We start from the raw sequence: 18896 nt of genomic DNA on the forward strand, positions 1-18896 counted from the left end.
AACAACTTCCCACTGGTTAGGCCAAAACGGGCCTTTAACGGGGGAAAAACTCTATTGTGTGCGTATGGTAAACTCTCCACTACAAGCACATTCCCATATATTACACCGTGTGCCTGACAGCTTTAAGAGTGCACTCGAGTGAAAGTACGCCTCCTGCCTCCCTGCAAAGTCATCTTAACGTAATGATGTTGTTATTTCCCCTGAACTGAAATGGCAGATTAGGCTTAGTGAAAACATTAGGTGGATCTCAAAGGAGAGATCAGGCTGAAAGGCTAAGGAGGATGAAAGAGTACGCCTTGACACAAGCAGTTCATCTTTCTATGCTCGATCAAATGCTACATGTGACACAGGGTTGCGTTCTGGTGCCTTTATGATGAAAGCACTGGTCATTTTCTCTCTGAGAGGGCAGTGGAAGGTTGACAAATAGCTGTCGTAACTCTAGCAGGCTGTCGAGTGTGTGCTTGAACTTGTCTGCCACTGCAGTCTGTGACTTGCTTGACTGGTGATGGATGCAGAATTTGAAGGAGCAGATGGAGATGATCAGGTTCAGATCTACTTGTTCTGTTGAATTACTTAACACACAGGCGAGCTTGTTTGTAATCCTCTTGTTTTTTCCTTTTTGTTTTACAGGCCAGTCTCCAACCCATGGCCCAGATGATGCGTAAGTTTTTTGTGTTTTTGATATTATGTAGCATCATAGTGTCAATGATTTATTAGATGATTGTTTATTCTACGTTTCGGTATTTATTCATTATTCATTAGTTTATTTATAAGTCATCTTTAGCTGTTTTTCCAACTTTCTTTGTTCCAAAATTTGTCGTAACACTTCAAAAACATTTGCATATAAAGTTAGCTCTATAATAATTGGCACCCTTGAAAAAGGTGGGTTAAAAAAAGTCCTCTTTGTGGTTAATTAGCTCTCACACTGAAAATATGAGAGAAATCTAACCTTTAAATGGAGTAAATTTAAACCAAGAATGATCCTTATCAAACAATGAATGTTTTAACAGCAACATTGTTGTTCTGACAACAAACCCTCGAGGTGAGGTTGGCATAAAAGAATGATTTCTATAGAATGAAACTTCATGCCCACTGTTAGGTATAGTGGAGGGTCTGTGATGTTTTGGGGCTGTTTTTCCTCCAAAGGCCCTGGAAACTTTTTATTAGAATACACGGCATCATATACTCTATGAAGTACCATAGTGGACCAGACCTGGTCCTGAAGATCTACTTTGGAACCAGAGTCTAATTCCAACCACGATCTGTCACACCTGCTCCAGCTAAATAACTTATTCCCAAGTCCCTGATTGGCTGGATTGGATGCATTAGATTCAGGTAAGAGGGGCACGGCAGCTTATTATACAGTTTCAGATTAAAATTCATCAGGAAAGTAGATCTCCAGGAAGAGGATTGATGACCACTGAAGTACTGGATTTTAAATGAAAATCTGGCTACCTCTGGCAAAAAGCAGAAATTAGACTGTGGTTGGATCTTCCAACAGGACATTGATCCAAAATGTCCACATCCAAAAATGGTTAAGGAACCACAGAACCAAGCAAATGATATGGGTATTCCTGAAGCCTGGCCTGAAGCCTAGGTGAGCTAAAGAGGATAGTCCAAAAGGAGAACCTAGGACCCCTGAGGTTCTTTAGAGATTCTGTATAGAGAAGGCATCTCAGATCTCTTGCTCTATGTTTCCAGTGTCATTAAGCATTAGGAGAAAACTCACTGCTGTTATTTTGGGGTATAAGGGATGTTGGTAAAAAGTATTAATTGCAAGGGTGTCAATAATACATGTGGTTTTGTTAAAGTTATTTTTATAAGGGTTTTTGTGCTCTTAGGGTAAATTTACTTCAGTTTAAGGTTAGATTGTTCTCATATGTTCAGTGTGAGATTGAGCTAATTAAGGCATTTTTCCATTAACTTTTTTTTTTTTACTCTGAGTACCAATAATTATGGAGCTGGCTATATATTGACCTCCAAAAGTTTGGTGACGGCTAGTTTAAATGCATAAACGCATGCTTTGTTGGTTTGCAGTAACTTAACATACTAAATAGAAAACTTGCTGTTTTCTTTGCTAAAACTGCTAAACTGAAGAAACAACTGATAATGTTAAAATAGTAAATGCAGTTACCTGCTCTTCATATCAAGGAAGCTAAGGGTTAGAACTAAAATGTACCCAAATATGCACTGACCGGTCATTGCATTAGGTATGCTTCGTTGTATCTACACTCATTGTCCATTTTATCAGCTCCACTCACTATATAGGTGCACTTTGTAGTTCTACAATTACAGACTGTAGTCCTTCTGTTTCTCTGCATACTTTGTTAGCCCCCTTTTACCCTGTTCTTCAGTGGTCAGGACCCCCACAGGACCACCACAGAGCAGGTATTATTTGGGTGATGGGTCATTCTCAGCACTGTAGTGACACTAACATGGTGGTGTGTTAGTGTGTGTGGTGCTGGTATGCGTGGCTCAGTAGTGCTGCTGGGGTTTTTAAACACTGTGTCCACTCACTTTCACTCTATTAGACACACCTCACTGCTGGACTGAAAATAGTCCACCATCAAAAATATCCAACCAACAGCGTCCTGTGGGCAGCGTCCTGTGACCAGCGTCCTGTGACCACTGATGAAGCAACAGGTAGGTGTGCCTAATAGAGTGGACGGTGAGTGGTTACAGTGTTTAAAAACTCCACCAGCACTGCTGTGTCTGATCCACTCGTAGCAGCGCAACACACACTAACACACCACCACCATGTCGGTGTTACTGAAATGCTGAGAATGATCCACCACCCAAAATAATACCTGCTCTGTGGTGGTCCTGTGGGGGTCCTGACCACTGAAGAACAGGGTAAAAGGGGGCTAACAAAGTATGCAGAGAAACAGATGGACTACGGTCTGTAACTGTAGAACTACAGAGTGCTTCTATACAGTAAGTGGAGCTGATAAAATGGACAATGATTGTAGATACAAAGAGGTGTACTTAATAAAGTATTATCAACTAATAATCGCTGCCTTATGTTTGCAAAACCTTCCTGCTATTTTTTTTTGCTTAGTTAGTGAATCGTGAAAATCAAACATTACTTTTTCAAAAGAAGGCACAGAAGTATTGATGAGAAGTGCAGCTTTTTTTTAACCTTACATATAAATGCACAATCCTGTGGTGAATTAGTCATAAACAGCACTTACTCTTTAATACAGAGATAAAGAGAATTCCTCTTCTGTAGAGACAGATGGTTTAAAGGGCTGATTCACTCTATTTCCAGTCAGGGATGACCAGGCATCTCCTGGCAGCTGCATCTATCTCTTCTTAAACATCTAATCTCTGCTAATACTAAAGAAACTTTAATGAGTGCGAATGGCAGTGCTTTCTTTCTCGTTTCCTTTTATGAGAAGTGTGTTCAGTGTGGACTGAATGGAGGAATGAAAAGAAAAGTGGTGGCAACCCCATCCAGGTTGCTTTGAGGAGAGATTAAAAGCTATGCTGAGTCAAGGACAGGAAGCTTATTCAGAGTGTTGCAATTGAGCAAGCATTATGACATCACTGCTCCTTTTTACCTACTTTTTTTTCCTGAGAGCTGAGCTTTGAAGACATTTAGTTCTCTCCTGATACTCCTCAAGCTGTCCCTATTCCTCAGGTTCTTTTCTTCCTTTATTTCGTATTCTGTCTCTTCTTGTCCGCTGCCTCCTTTGCTGTAGTACTGCACTTGTTTGGTTTGCCAGTGAAAGTGAGGCTAAGGAGTGTTAGCGGTGAAAAGGTCTCCATAGATGCTGTGTGTGGCAGAGTCTGGAGCTGGACCCAGAGCTCCATCAGCAACAAAGAGCCTTTCTGGCCTTCATTTCCCTGAGAACCAGCAACCTGGCAGTCACCCTCGGCTGGGGAAAGAAAGCATGAGGCGAGGTCGTAATTGTTCCTTTCTCAACTTTAAATAAATACTTAAATGTCTGAGAGGACATTCAGCAAAGTCTAAATATGCTCTTAAAGGGTGAAAAAAGGCTTTTTGGAGCGATGCCCCTCTAAAGCACCTCTCAATGGGTGCTTCTTTAGAGAACCATTTTTGTAAATGAAGTGTGAGAAACGTTTTTAAAGTTCAAAGCAGCTTTACATGATGTAAAGAAGCCATGTCACTTCAGATATTTTTCCCAGAACGATATGCTGAAGCTGAGAACTATTAGAAACCATTATTTTTAACAGTGTATTGATCCAGCATATCACCCTTTACATAGGCCTGTCAGAGTTGCTACGCTATCACATGATTGCACATATTTAAATGGGAGTTCCATATTTTTTTCACAACCTCTGCATAACATGTTTAAGAATGTTTAGATGTTGTGAAATTCACCAACACTCATCCTGGAGATCTGCTTTCCTGCAGTGTTTAGTTCCAACCTGCATCTGACATGCTGCCCATTACCTACACTAATGCATCTGATCTAGCCAGTCACGGACTTCTGAGGAAGTGAATTAGCTGGAGCAGGTGTGGCAGACTGTGGTTTGAGCTACAGTCTACAACAAAGTAGATCTCCAGGACAAAGGTTGGTGGCTCCTATTAAAGAGAAGTTCTTTACATTGGTGGCGATAGGAACCAGACATCTGAAGAGTGTAATGCCCCAAGTGCTACACAGTAGTAAGTAATTTTGAGAAAGTTTTGGCCTCAAATGTACTTGTTAAAAAAACGTTCATGGCAGAGAGGTACATGCCCTGTCACCAACACTGTACAGACAATCTGAGTCAGTAAGTTTCTGTACTGTTTTTAAAAAAACTTTGCATAAGTCAGTGGATGAGATGTGAACATAGTCATTCAGAGTGGTCTGACATGAAATGGTTCATTGTAGAGAAGCCTGTAGTCTCTGGTGGTGATCGGAACCAGGGGTCACAATGTCTACAATGCAAATGTAGCCACTTTATTTACCAAGCAAACCCACCAGTGAACCTACACACAGGTATTTGTATGTAATGTTGATGGTTAAAAAAAAAAGTGGTGAATTTGAATTTTTATTATTATTATTTTTATTTTGCCTTACAGTGTGCTGCATGTACCTCTTCTTAAAGAATGGATTTTAAAAATGTGTGTTTTAAACCAAACCTTCTCAACACTAATGTAAAACAGTGTCTCAGGCATCAAGCAGTGTATTCATGACGGTTTCATGTAATACCTTTCTGTGAGCGAGCTTTAAGAGGCATTAAATTCTTCAGCCGTCTGGTTCCTATCACCACCACTGTGAACAATTCTGACTCTCAAGTTTCTCTAGAGCAGAGCAATTCATGTCAAACAACTCTGAATTACTTTATTTACACTTTAACCATGCAGATACTTGGAAAAAGGCACTGGAATTTCCCTTTAAAATTACTGTTAATATCGAAATGTACTTAATTGTGGACCTAATTGCTAAGTCTTTCATATTCCATGTAAATAGAACCAGAAGGTCATGGTCATTTTGAGCTGATCCATGCTGTAAGTATCCCCTCAGTGTAAGTGGACTGCTCTTTGGTCTGTAAATACTTTTCTTTGTCCTGTCTTACTGATGAGGATCAGTATGTTCTTCAGCATGTTGAGAGTTCTTTGGAAGCAAAGATCAGCACAGTCTGACAGAGAACTTTTCTAACGTCTAAGTGATAGTCAGTGGAAATTAGAATTTCCCCAATTTCCCCTTTACCTCAAACATAGTCGATCATCGTATATGTCTTGGCTGACCTCATTTGGGGTCTCTCTATTTTCACACTTGGTGCTGTTTCACAGATTTCCACCCACACAGACTTGTGCATTCACACTTGTACATGCACACTGACACTCACACACACACACACACAAGACACTTGTTGCTGATAAACCAAGTGCAGTGTGTGTGCTAGTGATAAGTGCTGTTTCCATGATGTTGGACCCCCAGGCAGCTCCGTCTCAGGTCACTCAGACTGATTAGAAGGGTTTAGAGCAGTGCTGTAAATTCCACTCTGCAGGAATGCTTTTGTCTGTCTGACTATCTGCCTATCTGTTGCCTTTTCCCCTGAATCACTGCTGCCCTGCAGAGAGCCTGCCGCTTATAGCCCTGTGTCTGTTTTCCTACATTTTTAGGAAAAAATGCTACAGGTCACAAAGGCAGAGACCATCTTACATTTATTTACTTTCCAGTCAGAACAGACATTAAGTATGTTCTTCTTTTCTGTTTCATGAAGAGAAACAGAAAACATATAGTTGCAATCCAAAAAAGCATGTATCTTGTTTTTTTCCGTTTTTAAGTACATCTTTTGAGCACAGCAGCTTCTTTTACATTGTGTGAAAAAATCATGATAAATGGACCAACAGAAATGCTTCAAAATTGCTTGGAGTAAAATCTCTTTACATTAACTTACATTGAAAGTAAAGAATGTTTTTGCCCTCTCCTGTAAAGTTACCATTTGTTTGGACAGCAGTGATCAACAGAAATTTACTCAGAAGTTTAACAACATTTTTTCCAGTATTTATTGTGTTCATACTTTGCTGTTACAACAGCATCTGCTCTCTTCAGGAGACTTGCTTTCAGTTTTTCTAAGAAATCTGCAGGGTACGAGATATTTTTCCACACCTCCAAAGTTCAGGCTAGTCAGGTTTGTTGTTTTCTGCATGGCCATTTTGATTGGAAATTAACATATGGACCACATGTATGACTTCACGTCCTAATGTTGTATAAAAACAAACATCTGTGTATTTGTGCTGATTACAGGGGTGTGTAACTCCTTAAAACCTCCACCCTGCCTAGAATACGTCTTGGTAAGGATGTCATTGGCTCTTTCCACATTGGCTCCTGTTTTATTTGGACATCCCAAGGCTCAGTCCAACTCATGTGGCAAGAGAAAGTGTTCCTCTTTTTATCCCGATATTGGTCAGAATTCTGATTCTGGGGTAATTATCGCCATCTTGTGGTGAAAGATGTCGGACCTACAATTAAACCCTTCCCTTTGGGAATCAACGAATGGTCAGTGTGGACTGGAATGGCCTTCTGAGATAGAGTTGTTCTGGTGCTTCAAGGACAGTCACTGCAGCACTATCCAGTCCTAAATCTTGTATTAAGCCAAGGCCTTTTAGCACACTTTGCTGAGCCTTGTGATCTTTATAGTGATTCGCAGCAGTTAGCCTGATAGTTTGTGGAGCATTTAATGGCTCTGTCCCAATTAGTTGCTTCCTAGGACATATCTCTCTAAGTATTCTCAGCCTGTCCTGAGGTTTATGTATAGAATACAGTCTCCACCATTCATTTCTTGGCACAGGACTTGTTTGTTTGCTTGTATCCTTCGCAACACGCCTTGTTTGGTCTCAGCATTGCTGAATATAAATGCAGCATGACTGGGGTATCTAGCTGGGTGTCCGCTTCAGCAGAAATACAGAGCAGCTTGCAGCATTCATTCTACAACTCTGTATGCGGTGCCATCTGGGAAAATTTTACTTGTAAAGCTAATTATTTATGCAGTAAGTGCTTATTTGCTAAGAAAAAGTAGCGTAGAATGTATTAAGGGTATAAATCTCCATCAGTTTAAAACAGTTTGTAGTAAGAGTTTATTCGGATAGCTGACTGTAGGTGGTTTGTAAATACATCCCTTGCATTTATTTTGTTCAATATGTTATGTTCTTATATTCAAGTGATTATCTATTGGATTCACTTTGACTGACTTGCCCTGGCCCAAGCCCTGGCCCTACCTTCAACCCTAAACCTACCTCATACCCCGGTCCAAAATCTAAACAAATAAATATTTACACAGTAAATATGATTGTTTATCTAAAACAAGTGGCTAAAATCCTTTATTATAACACGGATGGACAAATTTGATGGCGACACGTTATTTGGAGTGATCCTTTTTAAAAGAAACAATCACTTAACAGACTCTCAGTAAATGTCAAAAACAAATGAGTGTTAGGATTAGGTTTTGGGTTGAAGTTAGGGTTAGGATTAGGGCCAGGGTGAGGGTTAGGTGTTGTGTAATGGAAGTAACATGTTAACAATACATCTACTTAATGTAAGTAATGTATCAACAGAACATTTACAAGATATTTACTTCAGTGTATTCAGATGCTTCACTACTGCTACTTCACCCACATGTTGTTGATGTGTTACTGATAATCTGTTAAGAGTTTATTAATCATCTACAAAGGACCACTCCAAATAAAGTGATACCAATTTGATTTTATGTGTGTGACTGTACCATCCAATACCTAGTTTGGCTAATCAGTCCTTCATTAAGTTAAACTTCACTAAGGTAATTCTAAAACAACTGAACAACAATTCTTGTGTCAATGTTTATTCCAATGTTCAAGAGGTTTTTACAAGAAAAACCACACCTACTACACAGATAAATAGGTTCAAACACATTTCTCAGGTGATCTAAGATTTTTTCACACTACTATATAGCTCTTTGCTCAGGTACTGGTCAGGCATTCCTGCAGCAGGCCATCTGGCCTCTGTCAGAGCCTGACTGGGCACTGTGTAAGATCACGGCTGCTCGTCCACTGGGAGCTTTATTCTCTTCCCTTTCGATCGAGTACACAGATGTTCGGCTTCAGCTGCGTTTTCTTCCAATTCCATTCACCAGCGTTCTGTTTCTGATCCTTAATTCTATTACTTTAGCCATCTGGGGGGAGGAATGCTCCAACACAACACAGAGCTTTAACAGAGATCTGCTTTTGGTGCAGCATCCCATAAGGTTTTTCAAAGAGGACATTGTGTCTGCTTTGCTGAACTGATCATCAAGTACAGCCTCAGTAAATGGCTGCACAGTGTATCATTTGTTAATCGGTATTAAAGTTGGTCTTTGCGGTGATGATTTTACAGACAGCTGCGAGATCAAAATGTGCCGTACAATCAAAACACTACTTTTTTTGACCACTTACACCTTTCAGATGAATTTTAATGTGTATTTAATGTGTATTTTAATGTGTCCTTTGATGAATGAAGGAGTCCACTTGATCCAACAGACATAAACCATTTTAAAGAGCCCAAATTGTGTTTTTCTTGTTTTTATTTCTTTTCTCTGAGGTCTAATTATGAATTTGTATGGTACCAAAAATAACTGCCCTATATTCAGCCTAGGGCGCTTCTTATAACTTCAGCATGAATGGGCAAGGCCAAACTGCTTTAGGCTGAAAAGGCAGATAAAAATGTAGATGTATTCGTTTTTGTGATGTCACAAAAACTGTTTATTAAAAATGGACAGCTTAGTTTCCATAGAAGGACCATACGAACTGGGGAGTGAGTAGTATGTTGTGAAATTGTTTGCATATTATATCAAGCTCTTATTTCAAAAAAGCAAAGAACTTTTTTCCGAAGACCTTGATGTCCATGATATGGGCCCTTTAATTGAAATAATGTAGGTCAGTCTTTAACAGTGTCACATCAAGAGTTCACAGTTGTGCGTATAATGTATTTCAAGAGGTCCACAATGTTTAAATGGCCAATATATTATTTGCTGTGGAAAACTGTGTTTATTATAATTAGCCCAATACAGGATACCTTCATATATGGATTATAGTGTGAAGTTGTTATAGTGTAATATCAGTTACTGATATCTGTATAGGCCACAGCAAGGTGTTAATTATCAGTTATCGGTATTGACACAGATGGTATTTTGTCCATATGGTGCAGCCCAAGCTCTGGGTGCAGGGTGCTGTTCGTGTAGGCCGCCTCCGCAGTCCCTTCCAGGCCACACAACGCCTCCTCTGTTCCTGCCCAGCCGTTTAGGAGCAGGCCGTGAAGTCTGAGGGCCAGTTTCCGCGCCTCAGGTTTCAGCAGAGGCCGCGACACGGCTGGAGCTTCAACACTAACTCTCCTCCCCATGTCCTCTGGCATGCTTTCTAAATGAAAAAAAAGAGAGGCTCCATCCAGAACACGGTGTCCGACTGCTTTGGCAAGTGTATGTTTTGATTTTCTGAGCTAGCCTGCTGAGATATTCATTCGTTATGAAAAAAATAGCTAAAAGTAGGCAGAGTAGGATGTCCTGCAAAAAATTAGCTACTCATGTTTTTTCCCTTTTGTGTAGTCACAAAGCCACACTGCAACTTGGTTCTTTTGAAGTCGCCCCATCCGAGACGTCTTTGCATAAGTATAGGTTCCAGACCGCTTGTATTACTTGCAGTGAGAAGAATAATCGGCGGTGATTCGATCCGAGACTGAAGCCGTAGCTGTCTCTGTAGATGGGCTTTGAGAGCTGAGACTATTTAAGATGATTTGGCCACATGAAGGCATATTTTTATGAAAAGAAGAAAAAAAAGTTTGTCAGAGTAAACGGGTACAGATGAGCGCATGTGGTTCTTCTGCTGAAGGACACGCAAAAACAACCTCCATATGTGCTTATAAGATGTGTGAAAATCAGTGGCGATTCATACTCTTTGAGATGTTTAACTGTGCTCTTATTTTGTGAAAACATAGCTAGACTAAGGCTGTATTCACTGTAAGATACCCCATTGGTTCTGATATTTGTTGTTTGGTGATGCACTATTTTGGACAAAAAAAACCTTTGCACTGTCTAGGATATGGTTAAAGGCAAATTCCACCAGTTTGAGATGTATACCAAGTCATTTTGAGTAGTTGGATGTGAAATGCTTAATAGTTTCTTCCAGTAGTGGTGATAGGAACCAGGGGTTACCAAGTCTAAACATTTCATTTACCATCCAAAACAACCATGTAATGTTGTTAATGATAGAATAGTGATTAAATCTGAAAAAAAGGTTTCTTTGGGTGCTACTTTGCCTGACGATGCCCTGCTTCTATCTTGTATTCAACCTCTTTGGACATCTGGTTCCTACAATCACCGCTGTGAACCTGGTAAGTTTCTCTAGAACAGAGCATTTCACATCATTCTGAATGACTTTTTAAATCTTTACCATTTAATTATACAGAAATGTAAAAAAAATAGTGGAAGACTTTAAGACTTTTATTATTCAGTTCATTTCACTTTAGTGTGTTTTCATTACAAAAGCCATCCAAAGGGGCAACTTTATAAGCAGTCCTCCACTTCTTCAATCCATATTATATTCATGCAGGCATTTATATATATAATATAATATATAGCATTATAGGCATTTATATGTATAATGTTCCTTCCCACTACCATATTTTTCGCCAAGAGGAAGTAAATCTAATTCTTGTTAAGCTGAGGTCTTCAAACATTTTTTGTGGGGAAAAAATTCCTCCCAGCCACTTTAAACTGCAGTAAAATTGCAACCATATGTGATATTGATGTCAGTCGGACTGGGCGTTTTGGCCATTGACAGCTTCTTTGGCAATGTGCCATAGCGAGACTTCAGCAAAATGAAATGTGAATAGGGCAAAATTCTTCTGGAGAGTATTTTTTTTTCCTCCTAAGCTCTCTTCACACACTATCCATTCACATATTTCAACCTCATAATTGGAAGAGAATGGATATACGGTGCTGTGCAAATGTCAGAGACCACCCTTTGTTAATTTCATTTCCAGTCCCATTTCTGAGGAGACATAATTCTCTCGCATAAGGAAGGGGGAAAGTTAAAGGATAACAGGAGTTTCTAAAACTGGAGTTAAAAGAATGATTAAAAGATAGATACAGAGAAAATGGGCCTCCAAACAACCGTGGAAGACCTGGCAGACCACCAACACTGTCCTCATCAGCACTTAAACACACACAGATAAACAGCACTTAAAGCTTTCATATTTGAGAGACTCTTGCTTGAGATCTAAAATAATCCACAGATGCGTCTGTCCATCCTTCCACTGCAAGAAACAAAGAAAGGAAAAATTGCAAATCAGCAAAGAAGCAGGTGGAGTTCTCAGAACAATGAACTGACCATCCCAGAGTCCAGACCTCAGCATCACTGAAAAGGTAAAGGGTGGGCACCCTAAAAACTGAAAAAACAGTTATGATATACATAAACTGATTGGTGGAGGGTCTGGCTGGTGAACAGTGCAGTGCTGATGGGTTTTCGCAGCTTGTTTGGGATCATGTCACCTGTGTCTTTTCAAGAAAATGACCTTCATGGCTGGACGGTTAAAAAAGAGGCCTTGCTGTTTGCTATCTCCCTGTGGACCCACCATGTCTCCAAAATTTGCACTGTTATTTTCTGTTGGTGTAATGGACCACCTCTAATGACGTTGGACAGACCGAGTCTCATTCAAAGCAAAGCAATGTGGACTTCATATCTGCCACTTTCAGTTACAGTATCTTAAGGCATCTTTTACCCTCTTAAGCTTGCATTAATGCATAAGGTTCTGGAATTGATTATATGTGGAAAGCCTTCAGTTTGTGTTGATGGAGAAGGCTTACCAAACCCCCCCACTATCAGATTTCATGTACAGTTCTGTCAAGCACATGCTCATGCACTCAAGGTTAGTGTGGATTAATGCTCACAGCATGACTGATGCTGCCCTGGAAAATGTCTGTATTCTACTAAAACAAATTTCAGTACCAGTCCCTTACTATTATACTGCTAAGTAGGTCCTTGACAGACTACCCTAGAGTGTTATAAGAGACAGTTTGTATATGTCTCCATAATTTATATCCAATTCTGATCACTCTGCCACAAGACGTATCCAGATATCTTCTCTTCCTGCATGTCTTTCAGTACAGATCAACATCATCCTTTGTGTAATAGCATAAACAGGGCCATAGGACATCCTCAGCGTTAGTTTGATTCTGATGTTGGTCAAAGAAGCAATAGAGCATGATGAGAAAAACAGCTAGCAGTAGGTAGGTAATGCAATAAACAATTCAGCGCGAGTTCTGCTGGATTTGTCTGAGCAAAAGCCAGAGACCCACATACCTCAGTTCAGCACGTCCTCACCGCCCCTCCATGCTGACTCTGTGTGAATTACAGCTTGAACTATTTGTCAGAACCCAGCGGGACCCAAGTATTCACGTCTGGTTCAGTCAGGGTCATTATTTCTCAAATATTTGTCAGGCTCAGGTTGAGTTAAATTTTTATTTTTGTGTTTCTCATATCCCGTCTCCCACCTTTTAACAGATCTTGGCCTGCATTTACTGCTGCGTCAGTTACAGGGGAATTGAAAAAAAAACTTTTAGGTGGATGATAAGACTGTTCATTTCAGTTTTGTTCACAGATGATCTGATCTCTGCTGTGATTATCACTTGGCAATTTAGCATTTAAGCCAAAGTAACATAGCAGGTGCTAATATTAGGAATGTGGAGGTTTACTTGGTCTCTAGTTGCTGGAGGTCAGGTTCAGACAGAAAGTTGCTGGCTGTAGTCAAGCAGCACAAACAGTTTTTGAGGGTTGTAGTCGGGCTCCGATAGAATTTTGAAGTCAGACAACTATTGGGCTGGGATAGAATGTTGTTGGGCCACAGTTGGGTTTGGACAGCATTTTGTCAGCAACAATTGGACTCGGATGGAATTTTGTTGGCTACAATCGGACTCAGATGGAATTTTGTCAGATACAGTGGAGTTCAGATGGAATTTTGGTGACTACAGTCGGGTTTGGATGGAACTTTGTCGGCTACATGGGTTCAGATGGAATTATGTTGGGTTCAGACAGAATTTTGATGGCTACAGTTGAGTTCACACAGAATTTTGTCAAGCTGCAGTCAGATCCAGTGTGATTTTTGTCAGGTTATAGTCAGATTTGGACAGAATTTTTGTTGGGTTGCAGTCAGGTTCAGAATGATTTTTGTCCAGTTGAATTTAGACAGAATTTTGGCAGGCTGCGTTTGGATTCAGATCAGTTTTGGTCAGGCTGTAGTCTGATTTGGAACCGTGTTGCAGTCCGGTTGTGACAGAATTCTACCAGGCTACAATTGGATTCAAACAGAATTTTGTTAGGCTGCAGTCGGGTTCAGAGAGAATTTTGTCGGGATACAGCTGGGTTCAGAGAGAGTTTAGTCTGGCTACATTCGGGTTCAGAGAGAATTTTGTCGGGCTACATTCAGGTTTAGAGAGAATTCTGTTGGGCTGCAGTTGGGCTATAGTTGGGTTCAGACAGGATTCTAAACTTGGTGCTGTGGGTCAGACTCGAGTGGCTACATTTGGGTTAAAAATTTAAAGTCTGATTAAAGCTCTAGCAAAATGTACTTGTTAACTGTTAGAAAGGTAGTTTTGTAAAACACAAAACATAATTGAAACCATAATTTTCACTGCAGCAACACTAAAATAGTATTATAGGGAAAATGTTTGTGTTTTCAGTATATGAAGGATGTCTAGAAGTAGTTATGTCAAACCTTAAATATCCAGGAGATGGCGATGTCTTTGAGTGGTGATTTAGCAATCTCTTTGAACGACTATATTTTTTTCATCTTGCAAATGTTATAGTCCCCTGTCATTCGTCTCCAGCATGACTCCAGTATCTCCACACTGTGAAGTGAAAGCTAAAGAGGTGCTAACGAGTTAAATACAGGCCAAGCACATTATACACTAACGCATGCTGAGTGGTAGACTACTAATAATACAGAATTTCATGCTTATTTTTGTGGTCTGGAACTGTTCCAGTGTATTTTTATTTATGCATGTTTTGAAGAATTACATGTAAGCTGTCAAAATGTAGGTAAACAGCTCATATTACAAGCTCAGGTTGGCAGTTAGTTAAGGTTAATGTGATTGTTTTGAGGATGTGTGTGCCATTTTAAAGGCATATGTTTGTGTGCATAGTTTCTGTGAGTGCTCTTGTGGATCTTATTGTGCTTTCCACTGCAAGCACTTCCTCTCAAGTGAGTTGTCTAATTAAAATGCCAGCCTGGTGCCAATTGCATGGTGGTTTCTCATAAGAGACGTATTGCATTACAAGTAGAAACGCTGTGGCCTCTCACTAGGGCATATCATTGTGACTTCTTAACCTTCATTAGAGAAACATGGTAAGTTTTACATTGCAGCTGCGTGGGTCATATTTGCCTTGGCACCATTTGTAAACACAAGGACTTTTGGGGGGATGTGGCAGCTTATAGACATTTTGGACTCTAAACTAAACCCACAACAAATAAAGAATGTTAATTCTGTAATTCAGTGAGCTAGCTCGAAAAGGATTCATTCTCAAAGTTGTCGTAAAGTTGGACAGCTATGTCAGCAAGTTTTCTTCGGCATTTATCTCTCCCTCACGTTTAACTCCCAGATTACCAGAGTTTGCATCCAAAACTGAGGATTTAGCTTCAGTCATGCATGTTCCGCTCTGTTGGGATATCCATGTCTAAATCTTCTGTTTTGAAAAAGGGAATGTCATGTGAGGTATTTTCTGATATATGAACGCACCTATATGAACATTCTGGGTTGATGCCCAGGATTTTTCCATGTTTTTTTTTTTTTGTCGAAGCTAATATATTTTTTTAGTTTATTACATTTAAACCTCCTTAAACTGCAGGGGACTGTCTGTGAGCAACAAAACCGATTTAACAGTTACAGGTTAGTTACCGATTACAGTAGTTACTGAATAGTAAGTTCATAAGTCTGCAGATTATGGGGATAAACATAAATATGTTCAATGATAGGACAATGTATTTAGGTTGGGAAGATTCATAAGAAAACTGACACTCTTGTACACTATGCAGACCCATACACAGCTTAAATGAAATGTATTGTGATCAATGCATTGCACTAGCACTAAATATGGGCCAAAACGTTAAAAGGGAAATTCCTCCCTATTTTAAAATTTCTGCACAGTTTAATCTTTGAAATGTGAACAAAGTCATTCAGAGTGGTTTGATGTGAAATACTGCACTGTAGAGAAACTTACTGACTCTTTCTTTACAGTGGTGGTGATGGGAACCAGGGGTTGCAGTTTAGCCATTATAGCCATTTTATTTACTACTTCAAACAACCAGTAAACCTTTGACCTCTGAGTGCTTATATGTAATGTTGATGGTAAATTAGTGATAAATATGTAAAAATAAATCTTTGAGGAGACTTTTTTTTTACTTTACAATGCCCTGCTTGGACATCTTAGCAAAGCCAAAACTATTATAAAACAATGTCTCAGGCATCAGGCAGTGTATTCATGACCATTTCATCTAATAACTTTGTGTGAGGGAACTTTTAGAGGAATTAAATGCCTAGGACTTCTAGTTCCTATCAATACCACTGTGAACAATTCTGACTCGTTACATTTCTCTAGAATTTCTTGTCAAACCATTCTTTGTTTACATCTTAACAACTTAATTATGCAGAAAGTTTACATTTCTGCAGATATCAAAGCTTACCTCATTGAAAGTACTGCATTCTGGTGTCAGTGCCTATTAAAAAAAAGCCTGTTGGATAACTTAAATATTTATTAATGTATAGGATAAATGCAGCATTTACCAGAAGGTTGTTCTTAATATGGCAACCCTAACTTTTTGTTTTCGTGTTTCTCAGGACCCATGAGAAGGGCTTCTGCCAGCCATACCGGGGCATCGCCTGTGCACGCTTTATCGGGAACAGGAGCATCTATGTGGAGTCTCTGCAGATGCAGGGAGAAAGTGAGAACCGTATCACAGGTAAGTTATGACAGTAAGGCCACTCAGCCTAAGCACTCAGTATCAGGACACAAAGTTACATTTTTCCTCAAAAGCAAATGCATTTTTTGCCTGTTAATAGTATTCAGGTCTGTTTAAACCAGTGGTCACCAACCCTGGTCCTGGAGATCTTCCTTCCTGCAGAGTCTATTTTCAGCCACAACCTGACACACCTGCTCCAGATAATCAACTTCTTCACAAGTCCCTGACTGGTTGTATCAGAAGCATTAGTGTTAAGTAAGGGGAAGGGTTTCATATTAGATGCAGGTTGGAGCTGAGCTCTGCAGGAAAACAGATCTCCAGGAGGGCGGTTGGTGACCGCTGGTTTATACAATATGCTTCCACTCTCATATTATCTCGTATTGCTCTAATTGCCACGTTCAAAGCCTTCCTTGATTTAGGGCCTTTTAGTTTAGTGCGGATACAGTTCTAGGAAAACAAATTTCCAGTCTTTTCAGCAAATGCAGATAAACTTCCCAGCTGTTTTTTTGCCTTCAAATTCACTGCCACTGTTGCTGGAACTAGTGCTTGGTGATATTGATAAAATTCAATATTTTTAAATATCACAGCATCAGATGATATTTAAGTTTGCATCAATACAATTGATGAGACCATTCTGCCTGAGTATTGTTGCTCTGTGCTAAAAGAGTATGTTGCAAACTGACATGGCTTGTTTTGTTTGGACTGTTTTGTTCTGTTTTCTTCTTTTAAAATGACACCAAATGGCATCTTACACAGTATTGTAATGGTAACCAGATGGAAACATTTACTTATTTAGTTTTTATGGATTTGAAGCTCTTCTATTTAAACTATCTGAAGCACTCAGCAAATCACATGCACAGCAGTTAATTGTCAGGTCCTGGGAATCATAAAGTGTCATCAAGTGCACAAAATAGAATTAAAGTACTAAAAGCAAACTGCGTGGTAACAAAGACACTGCTAATAAAATGTTTATCATTAAAAAATTGCTAAAACCGAAAAGCAATATCACAGTATATCATTATCATGGTATACCAGTGTAGATAATATGTTGCCCAGCACTAGCTGGATCTTTAGGTTGTGCTGTTCCCATGTATAGAACATTTGACTGTAGGGGACTCTAATGTGAAAACATATGGTACGTACTTACTTGTTTCATGTATGTTATTTATTTAAGAGTATATAATGCATCACATATGATTTGGAAGCATCATGTGTAGAGATCTTTGAGTGTTCCTGAACATTTTATGTTAAAGAGATTAAAACACATGCCTTTTTCCTTCTGAAATTGATGCCAGGTTTGGCCACAGTCGCTTATAGTAACTCAGTTTTAAGAGACCAGAAGAACGATGAAAGAGAACTTTAGGACTTTAATCTTATCATCAAGTCCTGAAATTAAATAAATTCTTTGCAATAACTCTGTCAGAAAAAATAATGTACCATTCTTCAGCCCAAACTCTCTCTGTTGATGTCATGTTTGGCTTTTCGTCTCTCAGGAAATTGAGTTCGTGTAATTTCATTACTTTTATTTACATGTAATCTCTCTCAACTAAGGGTTCAGTGTTTTAGCTCAATGGAAAAATGCCCCTAACTGAAAAGGGCTCAGGTTACGAAACTATTTTCTTCTGTTGCCTTTTGTGTCCTTCAGACATTGAAGAATTTAGGGGAGATAGATTAAAAGTTTAGTGCTTAATGAACATTATGCGTCATTCGGTATTAAACTTGAAAGGGCTGGATGGGGTACTAGACGTTTCTGAGATGATTCATAATTTTCCTCAAAGACTCATAATTGTTATTATCAATAAATATTTCTTTTGTGGTATCCATTTATTGTTGATTTGTTGGTCTTACCTCAGTCTATCAGATTCAGAAGATACTTTGGAAATAATTTTTTTAGAGTGAGGTTAGCACCATCCAGTATTGTCTGTCTCTCAGTCATGTGCTGTCAGTGCATTAATTTTGCTTTAACTTTCTCCTCACTTCCTTTCTCCCTTAGCTGCTTTCACCATGATCGGCACTTCCACTCAGTTGTCTGACCAGTGCTCCCAGTTTGCCATCCCCTCATTCTGCCACTACGTCTTTCCACTGTGCGAGGAAGGCACCAGGGGCCCGCGGCAGCGGCAGCTCTGTAGGGATGAGTGCGAGGCTCTGGAGAACGACCTATGCCGCACAGAGTACACCATTGCCCGTTCCAACCCACTCATCCTCATGCAGTTGGAGCTGCCCAACTGCAACCTGCTTCCCCATCCAGGCTCACCCGATGCTGCCAGCTGCATGCGCATTGGTGTGCCCGTCGACCGTCTGGAGACATGTAAGTGGACCTTCCATAGTCCATGATTTCTGTCAGGGAGTTTGATGTTGACACTAAGTTCCTTGTAAAACCCACTGTAATTAGAAGCCTGTGCAATGAAGCCCAGCTTTCCAGTCCAGTCCTCAGAGACCCCCAGCCAGTTTGCATTTTTGCTCTGTTTTACATTCCAATAC

General features: G+C 39.7%; 1 protein-coding gene across 2 annotated transcripts in view; it reads left to right on the forward strand.

The window, feature by feature from the left end:
* Positions 1 to 18896, forward strand: part of ror2 (receptor tyrosine kinase-like orphan receptor 2) — a 111840-nt gene that overhangs the window by 89172 nt on the left and 3772 nt on the right. For both annotated transcript variants that reach the window (XM_036595317.1, XM_036595318.1), the window contains exons 4-6: positions 631 to 661; positions 16294 to 16415; positions 18409 to 18723. In XM_036595317.1, the coding sequence (XP_036451210.1) occupies positions 631 to 661; positions 16294 to 16415; positions 18409 to 18723 (468 nt within the window). The remainder of the gene's footprint in view (positions 1 to 630; positions 662 to 16293; positions 16416 to 18408; positions 18724 to 18896) is intronic.

The sequence above is a fragment of the Colossoma macropomum genome, unplaced genomic scaffold (assembly GCF_904425465.1).
Source record: "Colossoma macropomum unplaced genomic scaffold, Colossoma_macropomum, whole genome shotgun sequence".
Lineage (NCBI taxonomy): Eukaryota > Metazoa > Chordata > Actinopteri > Characiformes > Serrasalmidae > Colossoma > Colossoma macropomum.